General features: G+C 37.6%; 2 protein-coding genes across 4 annotated transcripts in view; one reads left to right on the top strand and one right to left on the bottom strand.

Moving 5' to 3' along the window:
- The window catches only part of LOC128026211 (adenosine kinase-like), a 176,284-nt gene that overhangs the window by 117,067 nt on the left and 33,519 nt on the right, over window positions 1-25,698 (bottom strand). Inside the window, exons 2-4 of one of the 2 annotated variants that reach the window (XM_052613066.1) lie at window positions 16,039-16,072; window positions 14,819-14,893; window positions 12,614-12,667 (exon numbers count right to left, since the gene is read on the bottom strand). In XM_052613066.1, coding sequence (XP_052469026.1) covers window positions 12,614-12,667; window positions 14,819-14,893; window positions 16,039-16,052 — 143 coding nt within the window. In that variant the 5' untranslated portion in view covers window positions 16,053-16,072. Of the gene's footprint in view, window positions 1-12,613; window positions 12,668-14,818; window positions 14,894-16,038; window positions 16,073-19,489; window positions 20,077-25,698 lie in introns of those variants that run through there. The other variant, XM_052613065.1, reaches the window with a different exon arrangement.
- LOC128026210 (AP-3 complex subunit mu-1) lies at window positions 20,306-25,304 on the top strand. 2 transcript variants are annotated; one of them, XM_052613063.1, is made up of 9 exons: window positions 20,306-20,405; window positions 21,459-21,844; window positions 22,001-22,172; window positions 22,257-22,394; window positions 22,493-22,578; window positions 23,094-23,227; window positions 23,328-23,535; window positions 23,673-23,817; window positions 24,436-25,304. In XM_052613063.1, exons 2-9 carry the CDS (start codon window positions 21,572-21,574, stop codon window positions 24,534-24,536), a joined length of 1,257 nt encoding a protein of 418 aa, XP_052469023.1. In that variant the 5' UTR covers window positions 20,306-20,405; window positions 21,459-21,571; the 3' UTR covers window positions 24,537-25,304. The 2 variants fall into 2 exon arrangements, with proteins under 2 accessions (XP_052469023.1, XP_052469024.1); XM_052613064.1 differs by having other exon boundaries at window positions 21,564-21,844; window positions 24,436-25,301.

The raw sequence follows: 25,698 nt of genomic DNA, 5'->3' as shown, positions 1-25,698 counted from the left end.
CCCTTTACATCTGAATCGCAGACAGAAGGAGTGTCTACAGCCTCCTGTGAGGCCCTCTTCCCCAACGGACCACATTCACCACGTCAATGGAGGAGAGATGGGGAGGACTTAATAAAGCTTGGTGGGACACCTGCTCCTAGTCATCCACACTGGGGAATCTGTGGGTGTTTATTTCACATGAGGGGACTCCAACGGACTGGAATCGAACACACACACAGGCACAGACAGACAGGGGCTCACAGGATTTGGGCTTGAATAACTGTTTTACAGCACCTTGGAGCACAGACGGCGAGGGGCCCTGCTCTCAGAGGGCTTAAAGAGTCCTGCTCAAAAGCAGCAGCTGCCTCGGGACCTTTCCCCCCTTGCAGGGGCCCAGGCGATCACGTGGCTCGGCTACAATCAAGAGCCTTTTAACCATTTAATCATTTAGCAGAGAGCACACACATATCATTCTCCACCCTAAACAGCTGTCACAGACCATCCTGAGCCGCTGAAATCAGAGGACGTCATTAACCGCTATAAAACATGCTCTGAAACAATGTAGTATTTTATATGTGACACAAAGTTATCCCATGGGATGCTACTCAATCAATGTCAGGATGTCCTGGGTAAAGAGCTTTTGATGTGTACGGTTGATAAATTGCAGTCTGCAAAAAAAAAAAAAAAAAAAAAAAAAAGCTGTGCAAGATGCAATTCAAGTTCATTTAAATACAAATCCAACAGCAACTAAATGGGTTTTGACATTAAATAAATACTTTTGGAAAGTTGTCCTGTGGTATGGAGGTTTCGTACCTCAATTTAAAACAAGCAACATTTACCTTTTTGAAAAATTATTTTACCATAAAAACATACAAATATTATCTTTTCATGTAACCTAAAAGACAACTAATAATATTTATGCCTTAAAAATGTTATATAAAAAAAGTTAAGAATATTAGAAATAAGAATTAAGATGAATTAAATGTTATTATATTTGGTTAATTCATTTGAATTATGTTTTTGAAATTTTAACCAATATATATATATTTTTTTAAATATTTTATATATTTAAGTTGCTTTGGAGTATATAGTGTCAAACTGCATTGTCAATGTGTTTATTATTATTTTATTTTTTTCCTTGTGTTTGAGTTGCATTTTTTATATGAAAAGTGCTATAAAACATATACCAATTAATTTATAAGGTAAATACAAGGTTATATATATATATATATATATATATATATATATATATATATATATATATATATATATATATATATATATATATATATATATATATATATATATATATATTAATATTAGTTGACATCCACCAAGTATCCACACACTTTTTCCACATGTAATCAAACAGAGTTTACCGATGACAGTAACATCTAAACCATAGACTCATTTGCCAACAGGAATCAGTACTTCAAAACATCAACAAAACTACAGGAAGAAAGAAAGACAAGTGTTTATGCCACAAGAATTCTCTGTCGAAATCTCTCGAGAGGCGAGTTTTCCATTTGATTGGCACTGAAGGCTATATTTAGACAAACAGCTAACAGACGCACTGGGATGCACTCAATGCAGGACGACGGCGAATGTAAAAGTGGCCGTCAATCCTCATTTCAACAGAGTCGTCTGGTGCGCCAATTCTTCCAGACCTTCAGGAATTAGCTGCGTGATCAGTGGATAGAATTTCCCTCTTTTCTTCCTCTCTTGGGTGAGGCTGCTAATCAGCAACACCAAGCTAAGCAACATGGTTTGTTTAATTAATCTGGTAGTTTACAAGGAGACTAAGGACTTCATGGGGGGAAAAAAGTGGAGAGGGGGCAGATCGGGGCGAAAAACTGATAATAAATATTGTTGTTCCAGCCCTAATTAAATTGTTCAGTAATTTCTCAACACAAAAGAGAACACAGTTTATCCGTTTTAAAATCAATAGCCCATTTCACGGTGAGCCACGTCCCAGCAAGAACACAGTGTCATTACTTATTCTGTTCTCTAAGCTTCCACTGTGCCTGTTCTCCCAAGGTTGAATCTGTTTAAGGAGAGAGAGAGAGAGAGAGAGAGAGAGAGAGAGAGAGAGAGAGAGAGAGAGAGAGAGAGAGAGAGAAAGAGAGAGAGAGAGAGAGAAGGGGGGGAAAGTCAATAATAATTCCTCTTTTATAAATGGATGGATTTGGCTGTCAGGGGACAGCTTTTCAAACGCAGTGTCTCCGCTCTCTCAATGACTCTTAAGTAATGTCTACAGAGCCACTCACGCACAAATAAGATCATTAAAAGCACTGATTACCTCTGAGCCTTCACCACTCATCTTTAAAATATTCTTTACTCTGACAAGTGGAAAGCCAATTTAAACTGAGATGTTAAAATGAGTCGAATGCGATGTGCTGTAGCGGAGGGCGTCTTCCAAAACAATTCCGAGGCGGCCCGATGACTGATTACCCAACCGCTTATTTGTTTTGAAACAATTACTGGTAATCATATTGATGTTTATGCGTGGTGCCCTTTCTGAGAAGTAAAACTCTGCTTTGTGATTACATCACTGGAATCTAATCAAGAGGAGATAAACCTTCACCTATGCTAACAACATATTAAAATGCAAATCAGCGCAGTTGCGGATTCGCGCGCACTCATGGGCCTAATTATCCAGTGATGTCACAGACGTGGTCCTTGTGTTCCGTTTCCTTGGCAATCTATCAATCTGAATCTGCTCATTAACTTTACACATATTAATGACGAGACGTACAAATCAGAAATAATCTGTCTTTGATGAGCTGCGCAGGTGCAGATGAAGCTTGGTGGACACATGACATCATTCTCAACCTATCAGACGGACATCATTGAGCCCTTTGACTTGCACTACCAGATCGCCCCAAAGGTAACGCTGCTGATGTCAGATCATCTCAGGACCCTCACACCATCGTGGCTTGGACCCTTTGTCTAGTCTGAAGCAATGTGTCCGTGGTGACAGTCTTGGTTTCAATGCAATTCAGGGTTTGAAAGCAGACAGATGGTGTGAGAGAGACGGTTCTGCTTCAAACCAAAAGTAAAAAGACTGTCTTTAGCTGATCTCCTAAGGGGGACACTTGTGATAATCCATTCAGCTATGATGTTCCATGTCAATAATTCAGATCCATGCAGAGAACACCACATGGCCTAATGTGAACCATCTAAGAGTGCACGACTACAGCGTTCCACCGGTAATAAAGAAAAAAGACATTGAAGAATTTTCCAATAGGATATCCGTTTCTGTAAAGGTATGCTCATTTAAGAAACTTTTGACTGTGAATCAGTAAGAGATAAATGAGGGTATTTATACACATGGCCAAACTGTTTAAATAAGGTTACAACTACAAGTTAGGCTACAATACTTTTAACTGCTGGGCTAAAACAAACTGCTGGTTTCCTTTAGCAAAATAATGGGCAGAGGGGTTTTTTTTTTTTTTGGTCGTTTTTTTTCTTCTTCTAACAACATGGCATTTCTTTAGTGCAAATGCTGTGTCTCTGATCTGTTCCCAGAAAACATGATAATAAATAAGACAGTAGACATAAAATTTGGTAATTTATTCACACGTATGGTATTCCAAAACTGTATGACTTAATTTTGTCCGTGGATCACAAAAGTAGTTGTTTTGAACAATGTTCAAGCTGCTCTTTTCCATACAATGACAAAAATAAAATGCACCAGAAAAGCATCAGAATAATTAAAATAATTGTGTGTAATATTTTGAGTCTGCTGATAGTTTTGTGAAAGAAAAGAAGAAAAAAAAAATTCTACACCACTTTTACAATTTTATGTTAAAAGTGCAGCTTTGGCTTTATAGTATATCTAAATAAATAAATAAATAAATATCTAAATAAATAAATATACATACATGAACACATTCACACACAGAGTTATGCAAATCTTCATCTAGAATTGTTTTGCTGAAACTGAACGAATCCTGCATGAGATGCCATTTATCACAGCTATTCAAATCTTGAGGATCATTCAACAATACCACATTAGGCAAGACTTATTCCTCTACAACACACCCAGCACAATACTTCATTACACACCCAGCATATTTTCCATGATGATAGCTGGCTGAAGCTCAAGAGCGCAGTGACTTACAGCTCCACCTGCAGGAGGACCCCCATGGTGCATTTCAGCTAAACTGCAGGCCACACAGGACTTGGGGGCAATAGAGTGCACATAATCATTCGGCTCTGTTGGTAATGAGGTGCTAGGTTGACAGTAAGCACAGAGCAACAGGTCTGAGGTCAGTTTTATAGAGTGATTCGAGATGATTAAAGTCAAAGCTGGGGTTTGTGGCCATTCCAAACCTCACAGCTCAGCGTATAGAACCAAACACTTAACCAGGAGTGAAGAGGGAAAGGCATCCGAATGCTGTCGTAAACATGGCAGACATGCATGCTTGTAAGGGGAGCGTGGAGAGGGACCAGCCCACCACCATCAGGCCAGCATTTAGTGCAACAGGAAAACAGACGGCCTGGCTGGGCTCCATGGTGGCCTGCAGCTTAGCAATTAGAGATTGTCCAGCTTTGACTGGAGAAAAAACAGACTTAAGAAAAAAAACACTCTACCTGACTCCCTGTAACACTTGGTTACAACCTACCTAATGCATCACAGCAGAAAAAGATCTATGTTTCCACCTGAGAGGGCAAAGACCAATGGAAAGTCCCATAGTGGCCATAAAAGCCAATGTTGCGTTTCTACACTGGGCCGCAGTGTAGTCTAGAGTTTTCCTGGCAGTCAGCTTACTGCAGCCGTAATTCACAGCACATAAATCTAAGCAGTCATAACGTACAGCAGGGCTTCAACGATGATGAAGACTGAGAAGAAAAGAGAGCGAGAGAGAAAGTATGACAGGCGATATCCTCTTTCTCTCTCATTCCTCAAGATGAACTGAGCAGAGACCGGGCAGAAGTGGATGCAGAGCGGAGCGCTAAAAGGTTACCGCTCGGACATCGAGCCATTAGGGGAAATCACTTAGAGGACTGGCTGTGAAGGGATGGCTGATGGGAAATGAATCAAGCAGGAGCCAGAGTTTGAGTCTGAGCCACCAGAGACCATTGATCCTGAGCCGGACTAGATTCTGGATTCGGTAGACAAACCACCTGCTTTAACCCTCCCTCCACATCTGTAAGGTCAGGATAAGGTCACCGTCCTGACCCCTGGAACATGATCCTGAGGTGTGGAACTTTATACATGCTTCCAGCCAAGGCTAGATGAGCACTGGTGCGTCAGAGTAAGGATGGCTCACACAGGGATAACCTAACAGGAACATACAGTACAAGTTTGTGGCTCAGATAAGTGAACAATATGTTTTCTGAACATATAGATCTCGACAGAAGTGACAGGAATGCAGCGCTTTTGATTAATGGTAGGAGTCTCTTCCAACTTTAAGAGCTAAGCATCCCTGCCAATCTATTTTACTTCCTTTTTTTAATGTTGACAAAGCGTTTTGGCCCAAACACTGCTGAGTAATTGTTCAAACTGCAAGCGTGCACAATCTACAAACTGTTTGTCCCCCTCAAATATACTATTTTTCCCGATCTTTCGCGCACCTGCAATTTAGCTTTTGGTGTGCAACAGCTCTTTTTCCTACCCGCTCTCAAATAAAGAACAGCACACTCATCAAAACCAGCCCCATCTGAGACACAGAAAACAGTCAGACTCAGCTCTCTCCGGGGGGAGGCAGATTGCTCGCGGGCTGTGTGGTGTTAGGACAATCTACAGAACAAAAGGACGCAAATCAGAGCTGGTATGTTCTGCGATGGTCTAGGTATTTAAGAACTCAATGTGAGGTGTTCTTAATAATGGTTTCAGTATATACAAATGACTCAATTAATGAATTTAAAAACCAATAACTTCAGTCAGGCTTTGCCTTTCAGCCTGGGAAGCAACTCAATTGTCCATCCCAAGCTGAACAAATCTAATCTGAAATCGGATAAGATTTCCTGTTGTCCAAAAGCAAAAGCCACCTTTGCAGCATGGTGCTGTGTAAAACTGTTAAAATGCCTGAGCGTATGCCTCCACCTGCTGGCTGCCAGTGGTACTTCACCTGGTGTCTGTTCACATTAGCTGATCCCTTTTCAAACATGCCTCTGTGTTACTAGACCAGTAGTGCTGTTCACTACTTTAATACACTGGCACACATGCCACCTCTTAAAACAGAAATGACTTCTGTTACAATGACATAAGAACACACTGCGTGGCTAGAGATTTTTCATTTTTTCAGAGATTATTCATTTTTCTAGATATTTGGGACTTGACCAACATTAAATAAATAATAAAATAAATAAAATGTTAAATTAAAAAATGAGTGTGTGACCATGGTGTGTGTTCACTACTCACTGCTCCTAATGTGTGCGCGCTAACTTGGATAGGTTGAATCCAGAGGAAGAATTTAAAGTATGGGTTTCCATTCATGGCCTTCATCTCACTTCACTTCAAAATTTTAAGAAAACCCATTCAAAATTTTATTTCCAGTATTAATGAACCGCATTAAAACTGCTGAATATTTTGTTTCCTGAAATTTATAGCTTAAAAAAGGGGGACTACACAAATTAAAATACATACATTATTTGTCACAAGATGGCAGTGTTGTGAGTTTAAACGTCTGGGTTTCTGCAGGGATCCCAATGTACCTTCTACACCCTTAAAGGGGTACTCCACCCCAAAAAGAAAATTCTCAATAATCACTTACCCCCATGTCGTTCCAAACCAATAAAAGCTTCATTTGTCTTCAGAACACAATTTAAGACATTTTGGATGAAAACCGGGAGGCTCGTGACTGTTCCACTGACTGCCAAGTAAAGGTCCAGAAAAGATTGAAAGACATCGTCAGAATAGTCCATCTGCCATCAGTGGTTAATTCGTAACGTCATGAAGTGACGAGAATAATTTTTAGTGACAGAGGAGACAAATTGTAAAAAAAAATAAAAAAAAATTCAGTTTTGTCATTTTGGTTTTATTCACATACAAAAAGTATTGTTGTTGCTTCATAACATTAAGGTTGAACCACTGATGGCAGATGGACTATTCTGACGATGATCTTTTTTGGACCTTGACGGTGTAAATTACTTGGCAGTCTATGGGACATCAAAACGGTTTCGAAGACAAATAAAGCTTTTACAGGTTTGGAACAACATGGGGGTAAGTGATTAATGACATAATTTTCATTTAGGGGTGGGGTATCCCTTTAACCTGTTAGCCAGCACCCTCCATTATGGGGCTCACAGCTGAAAGTGCTCTACCTAACTTATAATTGTAACAGTTTCCTACTTCAGTGCGTTACAAACATGATCAACCAGATTTGATAATGCTCAAAAATATTAAAAATTATAGCCACTGAAGTGCATTGAATTTTTTTTTTACCACACTTATATATATATTTTTATATAAAAACACATGAAATGAGTCCTGGAGCAATCTAGAATAGAAATGGGTTGAAAGCCACATGTCTCGTGAGTTTCTATTTCAAATCTGAATAAGATTTCATGAAAAATGAGACTCCTGCAAATATTTTTATGTCTACACCCCCACCCCCCAAATATAAGAAAATATATTTCCCAATAGTATTGAAGGCTTGTACAAACTATTTAGTCAGTAAACATAACCACTGCATAGTTTTTTCAATTATAAAACACTAGACAGAAACTTAGACATCATAAATGATTTATTTGAGCACTACAAAAACACAATAAGAATAATTTGAGTAAGAAAAATAAGAATTTGTAACTTTCTTTGCCAATTACAGAAAATCCAGTGATTGCTATAAATGCAGCATTTACAATGAATTACGATGCAAATAAGTGCTGATGGCCACTTATACAAATGGTAATAACACAAAGTAAATAATCCACACTCTCTATTCATATAGACGCGTTCACTTTGATAGCCGTGATCATGGAGTAATAGCGAGCTGATTTGGGCTGATTTGCACTCAAACAGATGGTAATCATGCAGATACATTCACATTCAACATAAAACACACTCTCACATATATAAAAACTGTTACAAAATAAAACAAAGCAAAAGGCGATCGCTATAAGTTCACATTGTTATTGCAATGAAATAACAGATAACATGAAATATTTTTACCAGGTCAAATGTTGATTATTAGTAAGTCAACCCCCTTAACTGTTGGTCATGCACATACTCCATATTTGTTAATTTAAATGCTTTTTATCTGTGTTTTGTTCTGAACTGAATCCTTAGCCAAAGCACAATGGATTGTGGGCAATATTAGCTATTAGAGTGTGCAAAGATCCACGCTTCAAAAGTCTACCTGAAATAGTAGACCACCCGAGGCAAACTATTTTCAATATACTACGTTTTGGGACACACTTATTCTAATCTCACATATTATTTAGGATGGACAGTATGAACATTGGGACACAGGATCTTTTTTTTCCTGGTTAGCGTGGCAGTTAAATCTCTGCTGGTACTGTAGATGCTGTTACTACACGATTTGGTTCTAACAAGCATTTCTTTGAAGGATGTTTAAAAATTGCTTTTTTGAAGCCACTGCAGGTAGGAAATTTTTTTTAGCTGTTTTTATGATAAATATGCTTAACAGTGACAGTAAAATATGTATACTAGGTATGGAAATGACATTTTGAGTTTTGATATTTGAGATTGCACTACTTTGGGCACTTTTGGCATTACTTTAACCACAAACCACACCCCAGCCCCCACCCCACACACACCCACTGTCCTCTTTTTGGAAAACTAAAATATGGTCACCCTATTTTCTGCAACTTAAAATCACTTATATGATGTCTAAGTTTCTATGAAAATAGAAAACTATGCAGTGGTATGTTTACTGACTAAATAGTTTGTAGAAGCCTTCAATACTATTGGGAAAAATATTTTCTTATATTTTAGGGGTGAGGGGTGTAGACATAGTCTCATAAAAATATTTGCAGGAGTCTCATTTTTCATGAAATCTTATTCAGATTTGAAATAGAAACTCTCGAGACATGTGGCTTTCAACCCATTACTATTCTAGATTGCTCCAGGACTCATTTCATGGATTTTTATATCAAATAAAAAAAATATTTAAGTGCTTCTTGCCGAAGACACCAAAATTATGTTTGTAACACACTGAAGTAGGAATCTGTTACAATTATAAGTTAGGTAAAGCACTTTCAGCTGTGAGTCCCATAATGGGGGGTGCTGGCTGACAGGTTAAACACAATAGCCGCATTTCCACTGTCGGGCCAGTGCGAGCCAGGGCTTAAAGCGGGCCGCGCGGGGCTCATAGCCCCGGGCCAGTAGCACCGAGGCCAGAATAGCGCAGGGTTTCCACAGTGGAGCTTGAAGCACCGCTGCACGTCACTAAAACACGCCCTTTACATGCCTCTCAGAACAACGTCATGCAACCTCAAAATTTCACCAACAAAGAGAAGTTATCAGAAAACTAAGAAATAAGTCACTGGGACATGCGCGATCACAAAACGAACATGATAAAAGCGGCAGTTTGTTTGCATGCTTTGTTATATATTAAAATTCAAAAGCATCGATGTTTTAACCAGAATAAGTGATACATTGATCATATTGATTTAAATTATCAGGACTCAAAATTAATCGCACATAAATACGCTTATTTCTATTTTATTTATTTTTAATGCTCGTGAAAATAGCCTGCTTTTTCAGTCGAGTCTGTTTCTGTTTATTAGCCACAGTAGCCGTCATATTTAGAATGAATGATAATATCTCTATTTTTATAAAAGCTCCAGAACAAAAAAACATTATTAGGCTATATTCTTTTATGATAGGCAACGTGAGAAAAACTCTCGAGACGAGGCTTGTGACTGATAATATAAGTTACTAAATAAATGAACGATTGTGATAGAGAATAAGGAGCTGACGTCTGATTTCTTCAAGCGGTCATATTTTATGTAAACATGTTTAGCGTGCATATCTTTTTCATCGCTTATAAATATTTCAGCCTTGTTATTCTATAATCCACATTGGATCAAGTTATTTCACACACTCGCTGCTGACTGAAAGAGAGTTTTGAGCTCGACTTATAAAAAAAAAAAAAAAAAAAAAAAAAAAAAAAAGTTTAATGCTGGTGTTTAATGCTGGTGTTAAAGCTGTTATCTTTCTGAAATGATCCGCAGTGCAGACTCTCTATTTTCATAAAAGCTCCCGAACAAAAGTCATTATTATGCAACGTGGAGCTAAACTCACGAAACGACAGATAAAATGTTACTTAATAAATACAATTGTAATAGAGAATAAGAAGCTGATGTCTGATTTCTATATTTACCATGTTTACTATGGTAACGTTAATGTTTAGCGTGCATAGTCTTTTTCGTCGCTTATAAATATTTTTGCCTTGTTTAGTGATTAGAATCCACATCGGATCAAGTTATTTCAAACACTTGCTGCTAACTAAGAGTGAGTTTTGAGCTCAACTTATTTTAAAAAGTCTTTAATACCGGTGTCAAAGCTGTTATCTTTCTGAAATGATCCGCAGTGCTGAGCTCTCTAGACACGGAGAAACTCCGCCTTGGTTCATAACCCCTCCTCTAGCCCCAGCTGGCCGCTCTGGCCCAAGGTTTTTGTCTGGCCAAAAAACCCTGGCCGTTGGCCCAGAGGAAGCCCCAGCGAGGCACGATCAAGCCCCGGAAGTGACTGTGGAAACGCGACTGGCCCTGGCACGCACTAGCACGCCCGGTCTTAGCTCGATAGTGGAAACACGGCTAATGGGATGTAGGATGGTCCTTGCTTTTTCTATTTTGTTATGAAACAAAATTCATGTTTACAAAAATTATATACAACCCCGCCAAATCACAGAGATGCCAATTTGAACAGGACTAATATTATCACAGGACCTCAGTGTCTGGGGAAATATGGTAGGTTATTTGCGGGGGAATTTTTACTTTACAAATTACAGACATGGCTGATTCGCATGATCACAGACAACCTCCACCATGTCTAGAGTTCACCAGGTAATACTAATCCAGTGGCAAATAGGGCTAAGATCCTAAAATTGGTTAACAGTATATTTCAGTACTATATATGGCAAGTAACCGTAACAGATCTAACCTCATATGTAATTTTATAGTAAAACATTATACAAGTCATTGTATAATTTACAGTTTAAAAAAATAAATTCCCATAATTTCCTGCATGACACTTCACAATTGAGTGGTTTTTTTATGTTGAAATAACAGTCTCTTCTTAGTTTTTTTCTTATCAGTTGTCTACATAAGGGTTTTATCTTACATCTACTGTTGTTAAATGAACATTTATTGCATTATTTCAGTGTTCAGCATTTGTGTGAATGACGTGTGCACCTTCTCTATACAAGTATTTCCCTCCTCAGATTGTGGAAAAGCTGTTTGTGATGAGCTTTCTTCACCTGATTTTGGTGGTTGTCGGTGTACAGCAATGGTACAAAACAGATATTAGTACTTCAACAGGTTGGTATATTAGCATTATATCAGTTAATGAAACATTTCTGGCAGAGTTTTTTTTTTAACAGTATGTAATATCCTCTTTTGCAACAGCAATAAGCCCACTTCTCAAACTTAGTCAATTTCAGAATCCAGTTGGTACCTTCTGACCAAATATAACACCACCAACAATTTCCAAACCAAGATGAATGAGGAATATATTTTGGGCTAAAATTAAGTTCTCAAAACGAATTAAATAAGTCCAAAATTACATGCAATTACATGAAGTAAACAATACATCCCTCTTCCACTTCCTAAGGCTTTCAGTTGACTCCTAAGAAGGAAAAGCAGGAAATACTATATGTTGACTAAAAGCACTCTAAACTTGCTCTAGCCACTCAGAAATGAAAGCAGAATTGAGTGCGGATCTGAGCTGGATTGTGCTAAAGCTGGACTGATGCATTTCAGCCTCTTATGATGCAACTAGGACTTCAAGATGCTTAGCCTGAAGCACATGTTACCCTAAACCTACTGCGAGTTTCCCATGACGCTGAAATTACTGGTGCCACACTCTCAGTATGACATGAATCACTCTCTGTCTCAATCTCTGAGGGTCTAATCATTATTGGATTCACTGCTGAGACCAAACAATTTCAGACTTATCAAATAGCAGCTTCATACATGATTAGATCAAGAGAAATGGGATCAGATGAATCCAGCCGTCTGAAAATAATTCAGAGTTGTCAGTCTCCTACTAATGCACTAAACATCCTTCTAATCTTTGCATTAAAGAGGATCAATGGTTTAGATCAGATGCTAATCAATATGGAGTAACATCAATACACAAGATGACAACAAAACTGCTAATGCATAATAAAGAGCTCTCACATCGCCGAAAGGTGAAAATAAATAGAAATTTCTTTGTTGCCATACAGCCATGCGAATAAAATAATTTAAGACATGTGCTACTTATTTAGTGCTACTAAATAAAGCATTACAGTAGGGAAGTACATCATGCCACATGCAACAATGAGAGCTATTCTCATGAACACTAGACTCTGGGTCCACATCACATGATGTAAAAGAAACCAATGTTTTTTTCTATTCACATGGAGGGGTGAATGTCTATAATTAGCCTTCAGGATCACTGAATATACAAAAATGGCTTGTTTAAACAAACAATATAGCTCTGGTGAAATACACTTACATTTCCTTGTGTTTCTCCTCCGCTAATATCTGGTCATTCGTCTTGAGTCCATACCTGTTAGACACACAAAGCAAATCTTTGTAACACCAGATCTACTCATCAAGAACAAGTCAAAGTTAAAATAACAAATAATTTCTTCTTGATTTATTTTTATTTTATTTTATTTTAATTCCATTCATTAAAACAACATTAGTGGCATAACACATTGTGGTCAAAATATGACCTATGTCTAAACTAATATTGAAATGCACTCTCAAACAGATATTATCATGTAGCAATCTACACAGAACAGATCCATTTGCCCCGAGATAAAGATAAGCACATGCGACAGCTCATTTCATTAAGACAGCTGTAGGTGAAGGTCTTAGGCCTAAGACAAAATAAAGCTTCTTTCTTTGAGCCATAATCACTTCATCAACTTAAAACGTCTTTAAAAGTGAGAACAATAATTCAACCATTTCATTTGAAACTGAACTCTGTGTCTGATTCCATGCAAAAACTATATTTACCAAACATGGGCTATTATGAGTCATTCGTAACAGAACTTGAACTTGGTTGGCTTTTAAAAATGGAAACCATCTGATGACTGTCTGTAGTCTGTGTTTGTAGCACAAATGGTCATAACAGCTCATCTAATAAGGTGAGTTTGTACATCTGAAGAGGATTATGGAACTAGACACTGACCTATTGCAATTACAGGAGGTCTTCAACCATCAATAAAACACATTTGGAGACAAAGGCAAAAAAAACAACAGAATGACTTGAGTATTATTTACACTACCATTCAATGCTTTTTACTGTCAAAGACAGTAAAGACATTTATATATAGACTTCAAATATACATGCTGTTCTTTTGAACTTTAAATTCAAAGGATCCTGAAAAAAATGCATTACAGTTTTCACAAAAATAAAGAAGTTTTAAACTGATCTGAAAAAATGAACTGCAGACAAAAAATGTTTAAGCACCAATCAGCATATTAGAATAATTTCTAAAGTATCATGTAACTTTACTGAAGACTGGATTAATAACTGCTAAAAAAAAATACTTTGCCATCACAGGAATTAATACAATTTATATTCAACAATATAGCTGTGTTTTCTGTATTTTGATCAAATAAAAGCAGTCTTGGTGAGGATTTCTTTAAAAAAAAAAAAACTTTAACAGTAGTGTACATGCAGGTAAACTGTGGGGGATCTTCTTGTGATTCTCTCAATCAAATGAAAGGAAAGGTTAACAAATTAAACCAAGTTGTAATAAATAACAAAATACCTTAATTTGTCAGTGAATAATGTCTTTAAGAGAACATAAGTGACCAAGTGATATGATTTAGGTGTCCTGAAGGAGCAATATTTTTTTATTGATTTTTCTTCCCCTCATCAACCAATCGAACTGCTTGCTCAAGCCGCTTAAACTATTTTCCATTATCTTGATAGTCTTTTTATATTTGCATGTAGTCAATCATGTTCTGGGCCAATATCTAAACATTAAATAGGCAGCTCATTGATCTCTCTTAATGCATCTTAGTAAGCTATTCTTTGACCCTGCTCTGCAAACAACAGGTCATGCAACTAAAACTGCTCTACACTAAGAACAAATCAATTGGAAATCATTACAGTCAAAGTCTGCCACAGGTCTTTAGATTACCAAACCTGTTTGCAATAGTGCAGACAATTAGGAGCCAATAAACTGTAGTTTTGATTGTTTGAAAAACATTTATTTACCAAATAAAATTTGACCTGGCACATTCTACAATTTGATCAGAATGATCAGCTCACACATTTCCAAATGAAGAACTCACAAATGAAGTGATCGTCTACAAAAACCAGTTAGACCTGAGTGGCTGCTATAGTGCTAGAATGGCAATCTGTGACCTACATGCAAAACACGGAGTGTCCATGGTGCCACATGCTGCCTCCTTAAAGAACAAAGACACTTGGCCTATTAAACGTAATAGGTTTAATTCCTTTACAAAGAAGAAAAATTATATCATGAACCCAAAAGCTACTGGGCTTGCAGCATCTCTGCAAATCTAACATGGGCTGACTAAAGTTCAACCACTCAGTAACATGTAAAAAAAAAAAAAAAAAAGAGGATTTAGCTCACATGTCACAACACGCTGATACAAAAGCAAACGTACAGCAGTGCCTAGCCATGCAATCAATTTAATTAAAATCAAATTGAATTTAAAGAAACATGTGACTTACTTGTCTAGAAAGTCTTTGTCCACCACAGCAGTGATGTCAAGCAGGGGGTTTCCCATCCCAAAAAGGGCATTTTGACTGCAAAAAACAAAACAAAATGTGTGCCAAGTTAAGACATTAGGAAAACATCGGAGTAGTTCTGACAACAGACGTAAGCAGAATTACACTAAAATAATATACACATGGCCTTTGTGGTTCACTTGCACGAGGGGTCTTCTAAAAATAGCAAGGAGATTTCTTTGACCTAGCCTACTATTTTCAACATGTTCACCAAAAATTCAAAAAGGGACTTTACATAACAGAAATTCATAAACACAGAAGATCCATTCGAGCATAAACTACAGCACATTACACAATCTGAAGAAAGTAAGCATTGCTTTTTAATGAAATCTATGATGAGCTACAAGCTGGATATTTTGTCTATCAGATGCAGAAATACTCAGTATTTGTTTAGCCAGACACAAATAGTTTTAAAGCAGAAAAGCATGTCATAAATGTTTCAATCCAGGCACTAAAACATTTAAGAAACCATCAGACAGCCACCACATCTAACAAACCAAGCATTCAAGCACGTGGCTGAGTGACTGACCGTTCATTCACCCCGGACGAAACGTGTGGTGGAGACCCTAAGATTAAAACTTTGCCTCTAATAGATTGTTGACAGATGTGATAACATTGCTTTGAGTAATGATAAAAGCCTGCATGCCTTTCCATAACATATTATTCTTTATTATTAATGTAAATAAATAAGGGAGCACTTCCAAATACTATGATTTCTACTGACACAAATGAGCAGGCAACAAAATTCGTCTGAATGATCATTTGTACTCCTACATTCAAAGAAAGACAGTTGTTGGGGAACATGTGAATAAGTGCAGATGTGTCAGTGTGGGAGTTTGTGAAGCTTGTGGTGCTCTAAAACAGATGTTTAGGGGGTGCTGTTCAGTGCATAAAGAAATATGTGAATATCATTTCTGTAGTGACTAAAATAATCTCTCTGTACAACTAAAAGTAAAAAAAAAACTGCCATCCCTGAAACACTGTTAATAAGCAAACTATCCAGAAAACTATAGCATCATATCTTGTGAGATTCCATTGCCAAAACATCAAATTCTCTTAAAACTACATGCTATTCTGGTTGGAAAATGGGCTGACAAAATTATAAAACTTATAAAATTCGATAAATCGCTGAATAGGTGTCTGACTATCCGGTGTAGCCCTACCTTGCTGTAGGCATGAAGTTGGCTTGAGGTGATCCTCACTGGAATTTAGTGACAGCCAGACAGCGAGAAGCAACCGGCTGCAGCCTGCAGAGCAAGGCGGGGAAGAATCTGGGACGGGGCTGAACGTGTCACCCCGCCCCATACCTACTCTGATTGGTTTGATTGTCTTTCATAGGCATACATGACAGGAAATGTTTGCATGATTGGCGTAGGACGAAGTATGTGGTTTAAAAAGCTAAAAATACTGTAGTTTTAAAACGCCTTCATTATAATGCACAAAAAAAAAAAAAAAAAAAAAACCATTAGCCATGCCCCTGAAATTATTGCTTTGCTAAATTAAGCTTATCTTTAGGCTTACATTTAATAAATGAATTGGGTTGATTATCCAAAGTGGGAGGATCAGGTCTTCAGAAGAATTAATTATGAATTAAATAATTTCTGAAAATGTGATTATTTCATAACATGAGAGTATGAGAAAGGAAATGAAGAGGACGTATCAGGATTGTTTTTAGGGATTCACGATATATCGGCCACCATGTTGGTGTTGGCCGATTAATGTACATTTTTCTGTTATCATTATCGAACCGATGAGAGAATTTGGGCGATATCTTAGAGCCGATAAATAATGAATTATGTCCTGCAGGGACAATTCAGATTACACCATTATGGTTTTTAATTGCTTGAAATATTAGTGGAATTACTTCAAATGAAAATACAGTGAACTGCAACATGTGCAGGGCAAGTCTGTCATATTACAATAAGATCTTTAGCTACTGTAAAATAATGTAAAGGAATCTTTGTTCGCCGTTTTTTAGCACATTGTTAAGGGAATAGCGCTTCCACAACGGATTCACACGATTAGCACAGTTAAGTTTGCTTGTGCATTTTCAGTTTTTTGTGCAATTGTACGTTGTAATATTGTGTTTATTTTATGCATTTAAACCTGATTTTTCTCAAATAGAATACGTTTGGTTAAGCTATAGGCCAATAGAGCGTGCTTCAGTTTGATAGTTATCATCTTTAGCTCAGCGCACGCAGCTCAAACAGCAGATTACAACATTAATAACTATGATTGAGATTGTCATATAACATTATAATGAGAACACTATTATAATAAAATTTTATGAATTCTTTCGGTTTGGTTTCCGTGTTTCAGCGCGTTGTTGAGGGAAGAGCCAAGAGCGCATCCACAACAGAAGTTAAACATTCAGATTAGCACGAAATATATAAATTGTAAGATTATATTTATTATATCTGAATATATGACGCGTTTCCTTGTGTTAAATAAGTTGGCAGCACTTCAGTTTATCGGTGTTCATTCAGCTATTTAGCTTCAGCACACGCAGCTTGTGTACAACAGCAATGCACACCACTAATAACTATAATTGGGAATGTCATGAACAGAATAAAGAGAATAATACCGTAATATATATATATATTTTTTGGGGGGGGGGGGGGGTGGCTGGGGGGTTGGCATGTTTCAGCGCGTTGTTACAGAAAGAGCCAAGAGCGTGTCCACGAAACATCTGTCTATTCGGGTTGTAGCGAGGGTGCATTGCAATATTGGAAAGAGACTACTTCTGTTTTAAACAGTGAAGGCAAAGGAGTGGATATCATATAAGCAACGTGCAAACTTTGTGCAAGTTACACTTATGGCAGTGAACGTCTTTCACCATAATCGTTAAAATAACAAATAACAACACATTTACAGTGTGTATTCTCTCAGAGATGACGGGAGACCAATCTCCTAATATGTGGTATATCTGTTTTAATTAATTTCTTTTAGGGGTGCTCCGATCACGATCGGCCGATCATTAATGCGCATCTCGTCAGTAAAGCCGGTTTTCTAATCAGCGGTTAATTCCATCAGGTGTGTGATTTCACATAGAGCAGCTGTTACTACACAGAGCCGTTGTTAACTGAGAAGATGGGCCAATAAACGCTGAAAATTAACGTGATTTGCGCATCTTCTCTATTAACAACGGCTCTGTGTAGTAACAGGTCCTCTATGTGAAATCACTGATGGAATTAACCGCTGATTAGAAAACCGGCTTTACTGAGGAGATACGCATAACGATCGGCCGATCGTGATCGGAGCACCTCTAATTTCTTTAATGTTTCTCTTGTGGCCCGAACATAGTGAAAACAACGAAGAAATGCATCTTGTGTTGAACGGAGCATTTTTGAAAGTCGGTGCATAAAATAAAGCTGCTCTTTTGTTTCACCGATAAAGTCTTACTGAAGTGTAACAATTTTTAGACTATAGGCCTATAATTTATTGCAGGCTATAATAAACCTGTTTTAAAAACATTTTTAGAAAGGATTAGCCTAATAGCCAGAAAATAACAGGCCTACATTAATTGGAAATGCCAAATATTCTTAATATCGTCTTTCAACACAATCCGTCGTCACTCAGGCTCTCAAAAAATTGGGGGTGAGAATATGGATTTAGATTTATCGGCCAACATATCGGTTATCGGCTATAATGAAGGCTTTTTAAAACTCCACAACGTTTTTAGTTTTTTTTTAAACATACTCCATCCTACAACTACTCACACATTTCCTTTCATGTACGTCTATGAAAGAAGATCGAACCAATCAGAGTAGGTATGGGGAGGGGCGACACGTGCAGCCCCGCCCCAGATGCAGCCGGGTGTACTGGGTGCTGATTGGCTGATTAGCAGGCAGGGCTTAGTTGTTCCCCCTTTATGATTTTTCGTGGCTGAAAATTTGGCGCCAAATGTAAAAAATAATCCTAAATGTACTAATAAACGTAAGTACAACATTTGACACCTAATGTGCAAATACAAACAATAATGGCCAATTTGCAGCTGTGACCAAACCTTATTCATACATGACAGTGTGCAAACATTGACATTTATTCTTAACAGCCATTAGACGAATACCTTACTACGGTAACTTCTATTAGACTCATGGCTGATTTTGTGTCAGCATAGAGCTGTAAGACTTTCTGTTTAGCAGAGCAAGACTGCATAACAAAAGACACGTGGAGCCGGAGGGACGCACTCCAGAGGTTGATATAAAACACTCAAGGACAACGGATGTTCAAAAGCATTAAACACAACAACACGAACTCACCAGTCGCTTATGTATAATTAAAGTGATCGTTGGAATGTTGGATGTTGTACACTCATAAAGAAATGCCCCATGATCACGAGTTTTCGAGTAAGGCTTTGCAGCATTATCAAACTGAGTCATCGGCATTGCTCTATGAAGGGAAAATGACAGATATTTTGCTCTCCAATGAAACAGCAATGTGCTTTTGAGAGAAAGCACTGAACTGACAGCACGTGTACTTTAAATGACACGCAGACTAGCCTTCTGACCTAAATGTGCTCGCAAACAAACCACTCCGTGTTTAATAAAACACCAAACACACGTTTGACTCTGTCCGTCTACGCTATTCAGCCGATGCTTGTGTTTACTGTACCTGAGCTTTTTTTCATCGAGTTTAATCCTCTTGGCTTTAGGTTCATCGGACGCCATGCTGTAGTGTGATAGAGGTCTCTCAATTACGTTCCAAACACCTTGCTGCGCGAGTGAAGCATCTGGAGACGCAGCAGCCGGCGTTTAGTTATTTTGATTCGAATCTTTTCACTGAATCGATTCACAAAACCGTTCAGAACTATTCCTTCACGAACCGGTCCGAGCTGGGTTCTCACGGACCCACTGAACTGAGAATCGTGTCTCTCGATCACATCCGTTTCGTAATGTGCCAAGGACCGATGAATGAGCTGCTAATATAATAATTCGACTCTATGTTCAGTGAGTCAGTAGATATCGCGATTGAACCGAATATTTGACTAACAGGGTGGAAGTTACTTTAATAGCCAAATAGCAGAAATGTAACAAATAAATCCAACTGCAAATGTTTGAATATGTAAATAAACTCCCATTTAAATAAACTTTAATAGAAAAACGTAATAAACCGAGAGTTTCTGCACACCAGGAACCACGTGATAATATAAAGAACCAGTGAATATGTCCAGTTGATTGCTCTTTGAAAACAGTTGTTCAAAAGAACCGAATCGATGAAATGATTCCAACCGTGGAGAGAAAAACTTACCACAGACACATAGCTGTCCCTGTGCATTGCCGGAACAAAAATATAGATTCCCATGTTAATATAAACTTTAATTAAACACGTTAATTGCAGAGGTATCGTTTACCATTTTTGACCTTAAGCTCTTTTCATGAGAAGCGAATGTTTGTGTTTTAAAACGACTTTAATATTAATTCGCTACAGGCACAGATTCGAACGCATGAACCTCGAACGATGAGTGAGTGACACATCTGCCAAGCGGAGGATACTGTCTGACAACGTTAATTTAGACAGCTGTCTATAGGTAAGTATTATTGAAAAAAATAAATACGTTTAGATATGTGTAAGTTAGTTATGGACAACCGACTGCCTGTGTTTGTTCACCTGAACATTATAGCCTTAAATAATAGGTAGATATAGGATATCCTGTAACTCTTGTTTCAGGAAACAAAACTTTATGCTTTTGTTTTTAGTTTTTCTGAGTAACTTGTTCATGTTAACTATCACACAGTTCTGCATTGTCTTTAATATCAAAGTAATATCTATGTTACAAGTTTGTTTCCGACCAGCACAAATAACGTTAGATACGTTTAGTTTGAAATGTAAATTGTTTGATAAAGTTGTTTGCACAGAGCTCAGTAACGTTAACTTAAACGTAGCTTCATAAAATGCACAGTGAACCGCATTTATACCTAACATCTGGTCAGTATTATTTCTTTTTAAATAATTTTTTATTATTATTATTATTTAATGATTTTAGAGGAATAAACGTTGATATAATATGTATAAAATTGTTATCTGCTTTAAAGACACTAACATAATTACTGTAAGCAATTATATTGTTTTATTTTATATAGAGAGTATTTGTTTTGGATATACAGCAGATTAGGAAGATATAAAGCAATAAATGGGTAGGAAATATATTTGTGGGTTTTGTGCTAGTTTACCTAGCTTAAAGGGTTAGTTCACCCAAAAATGAAAATAATGTCATTAATAACTCACCCTTATGTTGTTCCAAACCCTGTAAGACCTCCGTTCGTCTTCGGAACACAGTTTAAGATATTTTAGATTTAGTCCGAGAGCTCTCAGTCCCTCCATTGAAGCTGTGTGTATGGTATACTGTCCATGTCCAGAAAGGTAAGAAAAACATCATCAAAGTAGTCCATGTGACATCAGAGGGTCAGTTAGAATTTTTTGAAGCATCGAAAATACAGTTTGGTCCAAAAATAACAAAAATTACGACTTTATTCAGCATTGTCTTCTCTTCCGGGTCTGTTGTTTACGGCAAAATATATTTTTTAAGATATACATATTTAGTTTGTAATTACCAGTGTTATAAAAACTCTTTGTCTTCTAGGCATATATCTCTCCAAACACTGGAGTAACATAGTAGCTCATACCTGCTGTTAGCACTGTGACTCCCATTCTCACGGTCCCATTTATTATCCTGTCGCTCTCCCAGCCCTCATCATGATCCACAGCTTGTTTCTGATAAACACTTCTGGAGATTTATTCCTGGAGAAACACTGGAAGAGTGTCATAAGCCGCTCCGTCTGTGATTATTTTTTCGAAGCACGAGAGAAGGCAGTGGAACCTGACAATGTGCCTCCTGTCATCCCCACCCCTCATCACTATCTCATAACCATCTACCGTGAGAAGATCTTCTTCGTTTCTGTCATCCAAACAGAAGTGCCTCCACTCTTTGTAATAGAATTTCTGCATCGGGTCGCAGAGACATTTCAGGTATTCATTACCCACTTGACGGTGTGGCGTAGAAAATATATGGGTTTAGAAAGATTTTAAGCAATTAATATTTTTATTGTTATTTGGTGTGCGTTTTATTATAGGTCTATTATGTGTGATGAATAATCATAATGTGTTGTATAATCATTTATGCAGGACTATTTTGGAGAATGTTCTGAAACCACTATCAAGGACAATGTGGTCATAGTCTATGAACTCTTGGAGGAAATGTTGGACAACGGCTTCCCCCTCGCTACAGAATCCAACATCTTAAAAGAACTCATCAGACCTCCCACAATCCTACGGTCGATGGTCAACACCATCACAGGTAAGACACCACACACACACACTCACTCAGGGTTTTGTTTATGGCCATGTGATGTTGAGAATCTAAGTGATTAATAATCTTCAGGCAGTAGTAATGTTGGCGAAACCCTCCCTACTGGTCAGCTCTCCAGCATTCCATGGAGAAGAGCAGGTGTGAAATATACCAATAATGAGGCTTACTTTGATGTGGTGGAAGAAATCGATGCCATCCTGGATAAGTCTGGTAAGGATATTTTGATGTCACAGGAATATCGTTCACGTCAGTGTTTTGAGGTATCTACTTCCTTTCAAGGTTAATGTTGGTGTACTCTTCTGTTTCAGGAACTACAGTTTTTGCAGAAATCCAGGGAGTTATTGATGCTTGTGTCAAGCTTTCTGGAATGCCAGACCTTACTCTCTCATTTATGGTGTGTTGTGTTAAAAAGTGTAAAGTTGTGATGAAACCAAATCAGCGACATGTCTTTTCCTTTCATATTGGGATGTATTGGTGGAGAACTGGATCTGTCCATTGCTTTATTCGCTATAATTTTGGATGTGGCCATTGCACTCAAAAATGAAAGCAGATGGATGCAGGCTTGTATAGGGCTAGGTTAAACGTTTTCACCAAAAGGTCCAGTTATAGACATTTTCATTAAACATTATGAGGTCAATATAAATACATGAAACATAGACACAGTCAGATAAATTGTTCACAATTACTATAACATGCATTTAAAAAATGGATAGTAAAAAAACGAACAATAGATGAAGCATTATACTCTTATCTAAAACAATTTTAATCAACATTTCTTTCCTTGTAAAATTATCATGCATGCAGTTTTTATTATCTCTCTTAAATCAAGGGACTATATAGCTTATTGACTTTTCAGAGTATTATTAGAAATAATTATTTTGAACAAAACTGTATGTTCCCTATCCACAGAACCCCAGACTCCTGGACGACGTGAGCTTCCATCCATGTGTCCGTTATAAGAGATGGGAAAGTGAGAGAGTTATCTCCTTCATTCCCCCCGATGGAAACTTTCAGCTCATGTCGTATCACATCAGTGCGCAAAAGTAAGCGCTGATTTGAAGTAAACGGTTAAGCAATAAACTTAAAACATGTATTAAAGATATTTAGATATTGCCCATTAAAAGTTTTTACCTGTTTTTGCAGCCTCGTAGCAATCCCGATATATGTGAAGCAGAACATCAGTTTCTTTGAGACTGGTTCTTCAGGACGACTGGACATCACTGTGGGTCCTAAGCAGACCATGGGAAAGACTGTAGAGTGCTTGGTAGTGACCATACACATGCCAAAAGTGGTTCTCAGTGCCAACCTCAATGCGACTCAGGGAACCTACAACTATGACCCTGTCACAAAGGTCAGATGCAACTCTCTGTTTTCCATTTTTATTGATTTATTGTAGTTGTATTATTCTAGTAACATCACAGCTTTTGATAATTTGAAACACAATTTTTCCCCTTTAATGTTGGCTAATAGTTTCTGAATGTCTTGTAGATTTTGTTGTGGGATATAGGGAAACTTAACCCCCAGAAGCTTCCCAATCTGAAAGGAAGTCTAAGTCTGCAGTCTGGAGCTCCTAAACCAGAAGAGAACCCAAGTCTGAACATTGACCTGAAAATCCAGCAGTTAGCCATCTCAGGTAGGCTAGGGTCCTTGATCAGCTTTAGTCATTATTCACTGCCAGCAGCAGATTGTGATAAAGCATCTGTTATTAACATGCTTTTAAAAAGCACAATAAGCTGCTATAACCCTACTTAATATTAAAACTTAATTTAATATTTTCATCTCCTTCCACATGTTTGAATGTGATCGCTGAAATACACAACTATCAAATGCTTAGGGTCAATATTTTTTTTTTTTTTTTTTAATAGAATTTTTACTTATATTCAGTAAGGATGCATCAGATTGACAAAACAATTACAGTAAATGATATTTAGAATGAAAATATAATTTTTTTTATGCTTTTTGAATTTTCTGTTAAAACGTTAAAGCTACGCAGGTTGTAAAATCGAATTATTATGTGATCCAATGAGCATTGAGAATGCAATGAGAATGACATTGAAAGAAATCTGATCTTTTGTCGAGAGGGCGTTCACATGGTCGATGTCAAAAACTTTCTTATTTGAATAATACTTAGTAATAGTGTACAAAAATCCCATTTCCAGACTTGGGGACCCCCATGTATGTTATGTAAAGCACCTTAAAACACTGGTACATAAATAGTTATGCTTACTTCACTCTCTCGTCTGCTTCACAGGATTGAAAGTCAATCGTCTAGACATGTATGGAGAGAAATATAAACCATTCAAGGGTGTGAAATATGTGACCAAAGCTGGGAAGTTCCAGGTCAGGACATGAGGCCAGCTGCAGTTTCACAATGATATGCCAAAAGTGTATTAGAGGAGACATTTTCTAAGTGACAAATCATACAGGATGGCAACCTTGTGCACAGTCTCCCTTAAGTTTTTAAACCATTGCAGTTACATTTGTTATTGTAGTTTTTATATTTCTTGTTTTGTGGGAAGCAACTGGGAATTGGCAAGAAGTGAAAGTCTTTCCACTGGCGAGTATTTGGAGAGCATATTCTTTGGGAATCTTTAACTTCATATCAACAACATTCCATTAATCTATTAACACTGTATTATATTAGATTGAAGGTACTGTAAATCTCTGCCAGAAACGCATTACATTAATCACAATACTGCTCTACAGTCTTTGATACTGGCACAAAAGAGTACCCGAGTTTCTGCACATATTCACAGGCCTTATTTTTTCATTTAAATTTATTTGCCAGTTCAGTAGCCTCTGAATGAAAAAAAAAAAATATATATATATATATATATATATATATTAGGGGTGTAACGGTTCACAAAATTCACGGTTCGGTTCGATACGATACACTGATGTCACGGTTCGGTTCGGTTCGATACGTTTTAGATACAGCAAAATGTAAAAACATCTCAACTTTTCAGAATGCCGCAAGCGCACCGCGGGTCATGTGACAAGAACCAACCAATCAGCTTCATCCTTTCCCGTAACAACGTTGAGAGCTCAGCCAAGATGAAGGATCAGCTGATCATAGTTGTATATGGATTGCAATTTTGAAATAAATTTAGTAGCAGAGCTACTGCAAGCGATTTTTAGAGCTGTAAATCCATTTATCCTTCGCTGAAATTTCCGCGTCTCATGGAGAGAGCACGTCATTGTTGCTTAGCAAAGACAGACGCCTCATGAGCGCTTCTGCCCGAGCGCTTTGGAAAGGAGGAGAAAGACGCGCTTAGCGTTTTCCATGCGTTTTTAGGCACGATATGTGAACGGCCCCTAAGGCGCTCGCTCACTCAGCACGCGCTGAAGGCTCGTTGCAAAATGTCGAATGCCTTTAACAGACCAGAAATATAAGATCCTAAAATAACCAACAGGTCTGGTGTTTGGGTTGGATTCCCTGTAAGCTATAGTTTCTAAATGCTGCAGGGATAGTTTGCTGCGTGCATGTTTCTCCTTTTTTTCGTCTTGACTCTTT

This window comes from Carassius gibelio, chromosome A13, assembly GCF_023724105.1.
Source record: "Carassius gibelio isolate Cgi1373 ecotype wild population from Czech Republic chromosome A13, carGib1.2-hapl.c, whole genome shotgun sequence".
Taxonomy (NCBI): domain Eukaryota; kingdom Metazoa; phylum Chordata; class Actinopteri; order Cypriniformes; family Cyprinidae; genus Carassius; species Carassius gibelio.
Note: the sequence above shows the minus strand (reverse complement) of the source record. Positions and strands in the feature narration are given on the sequence as shown.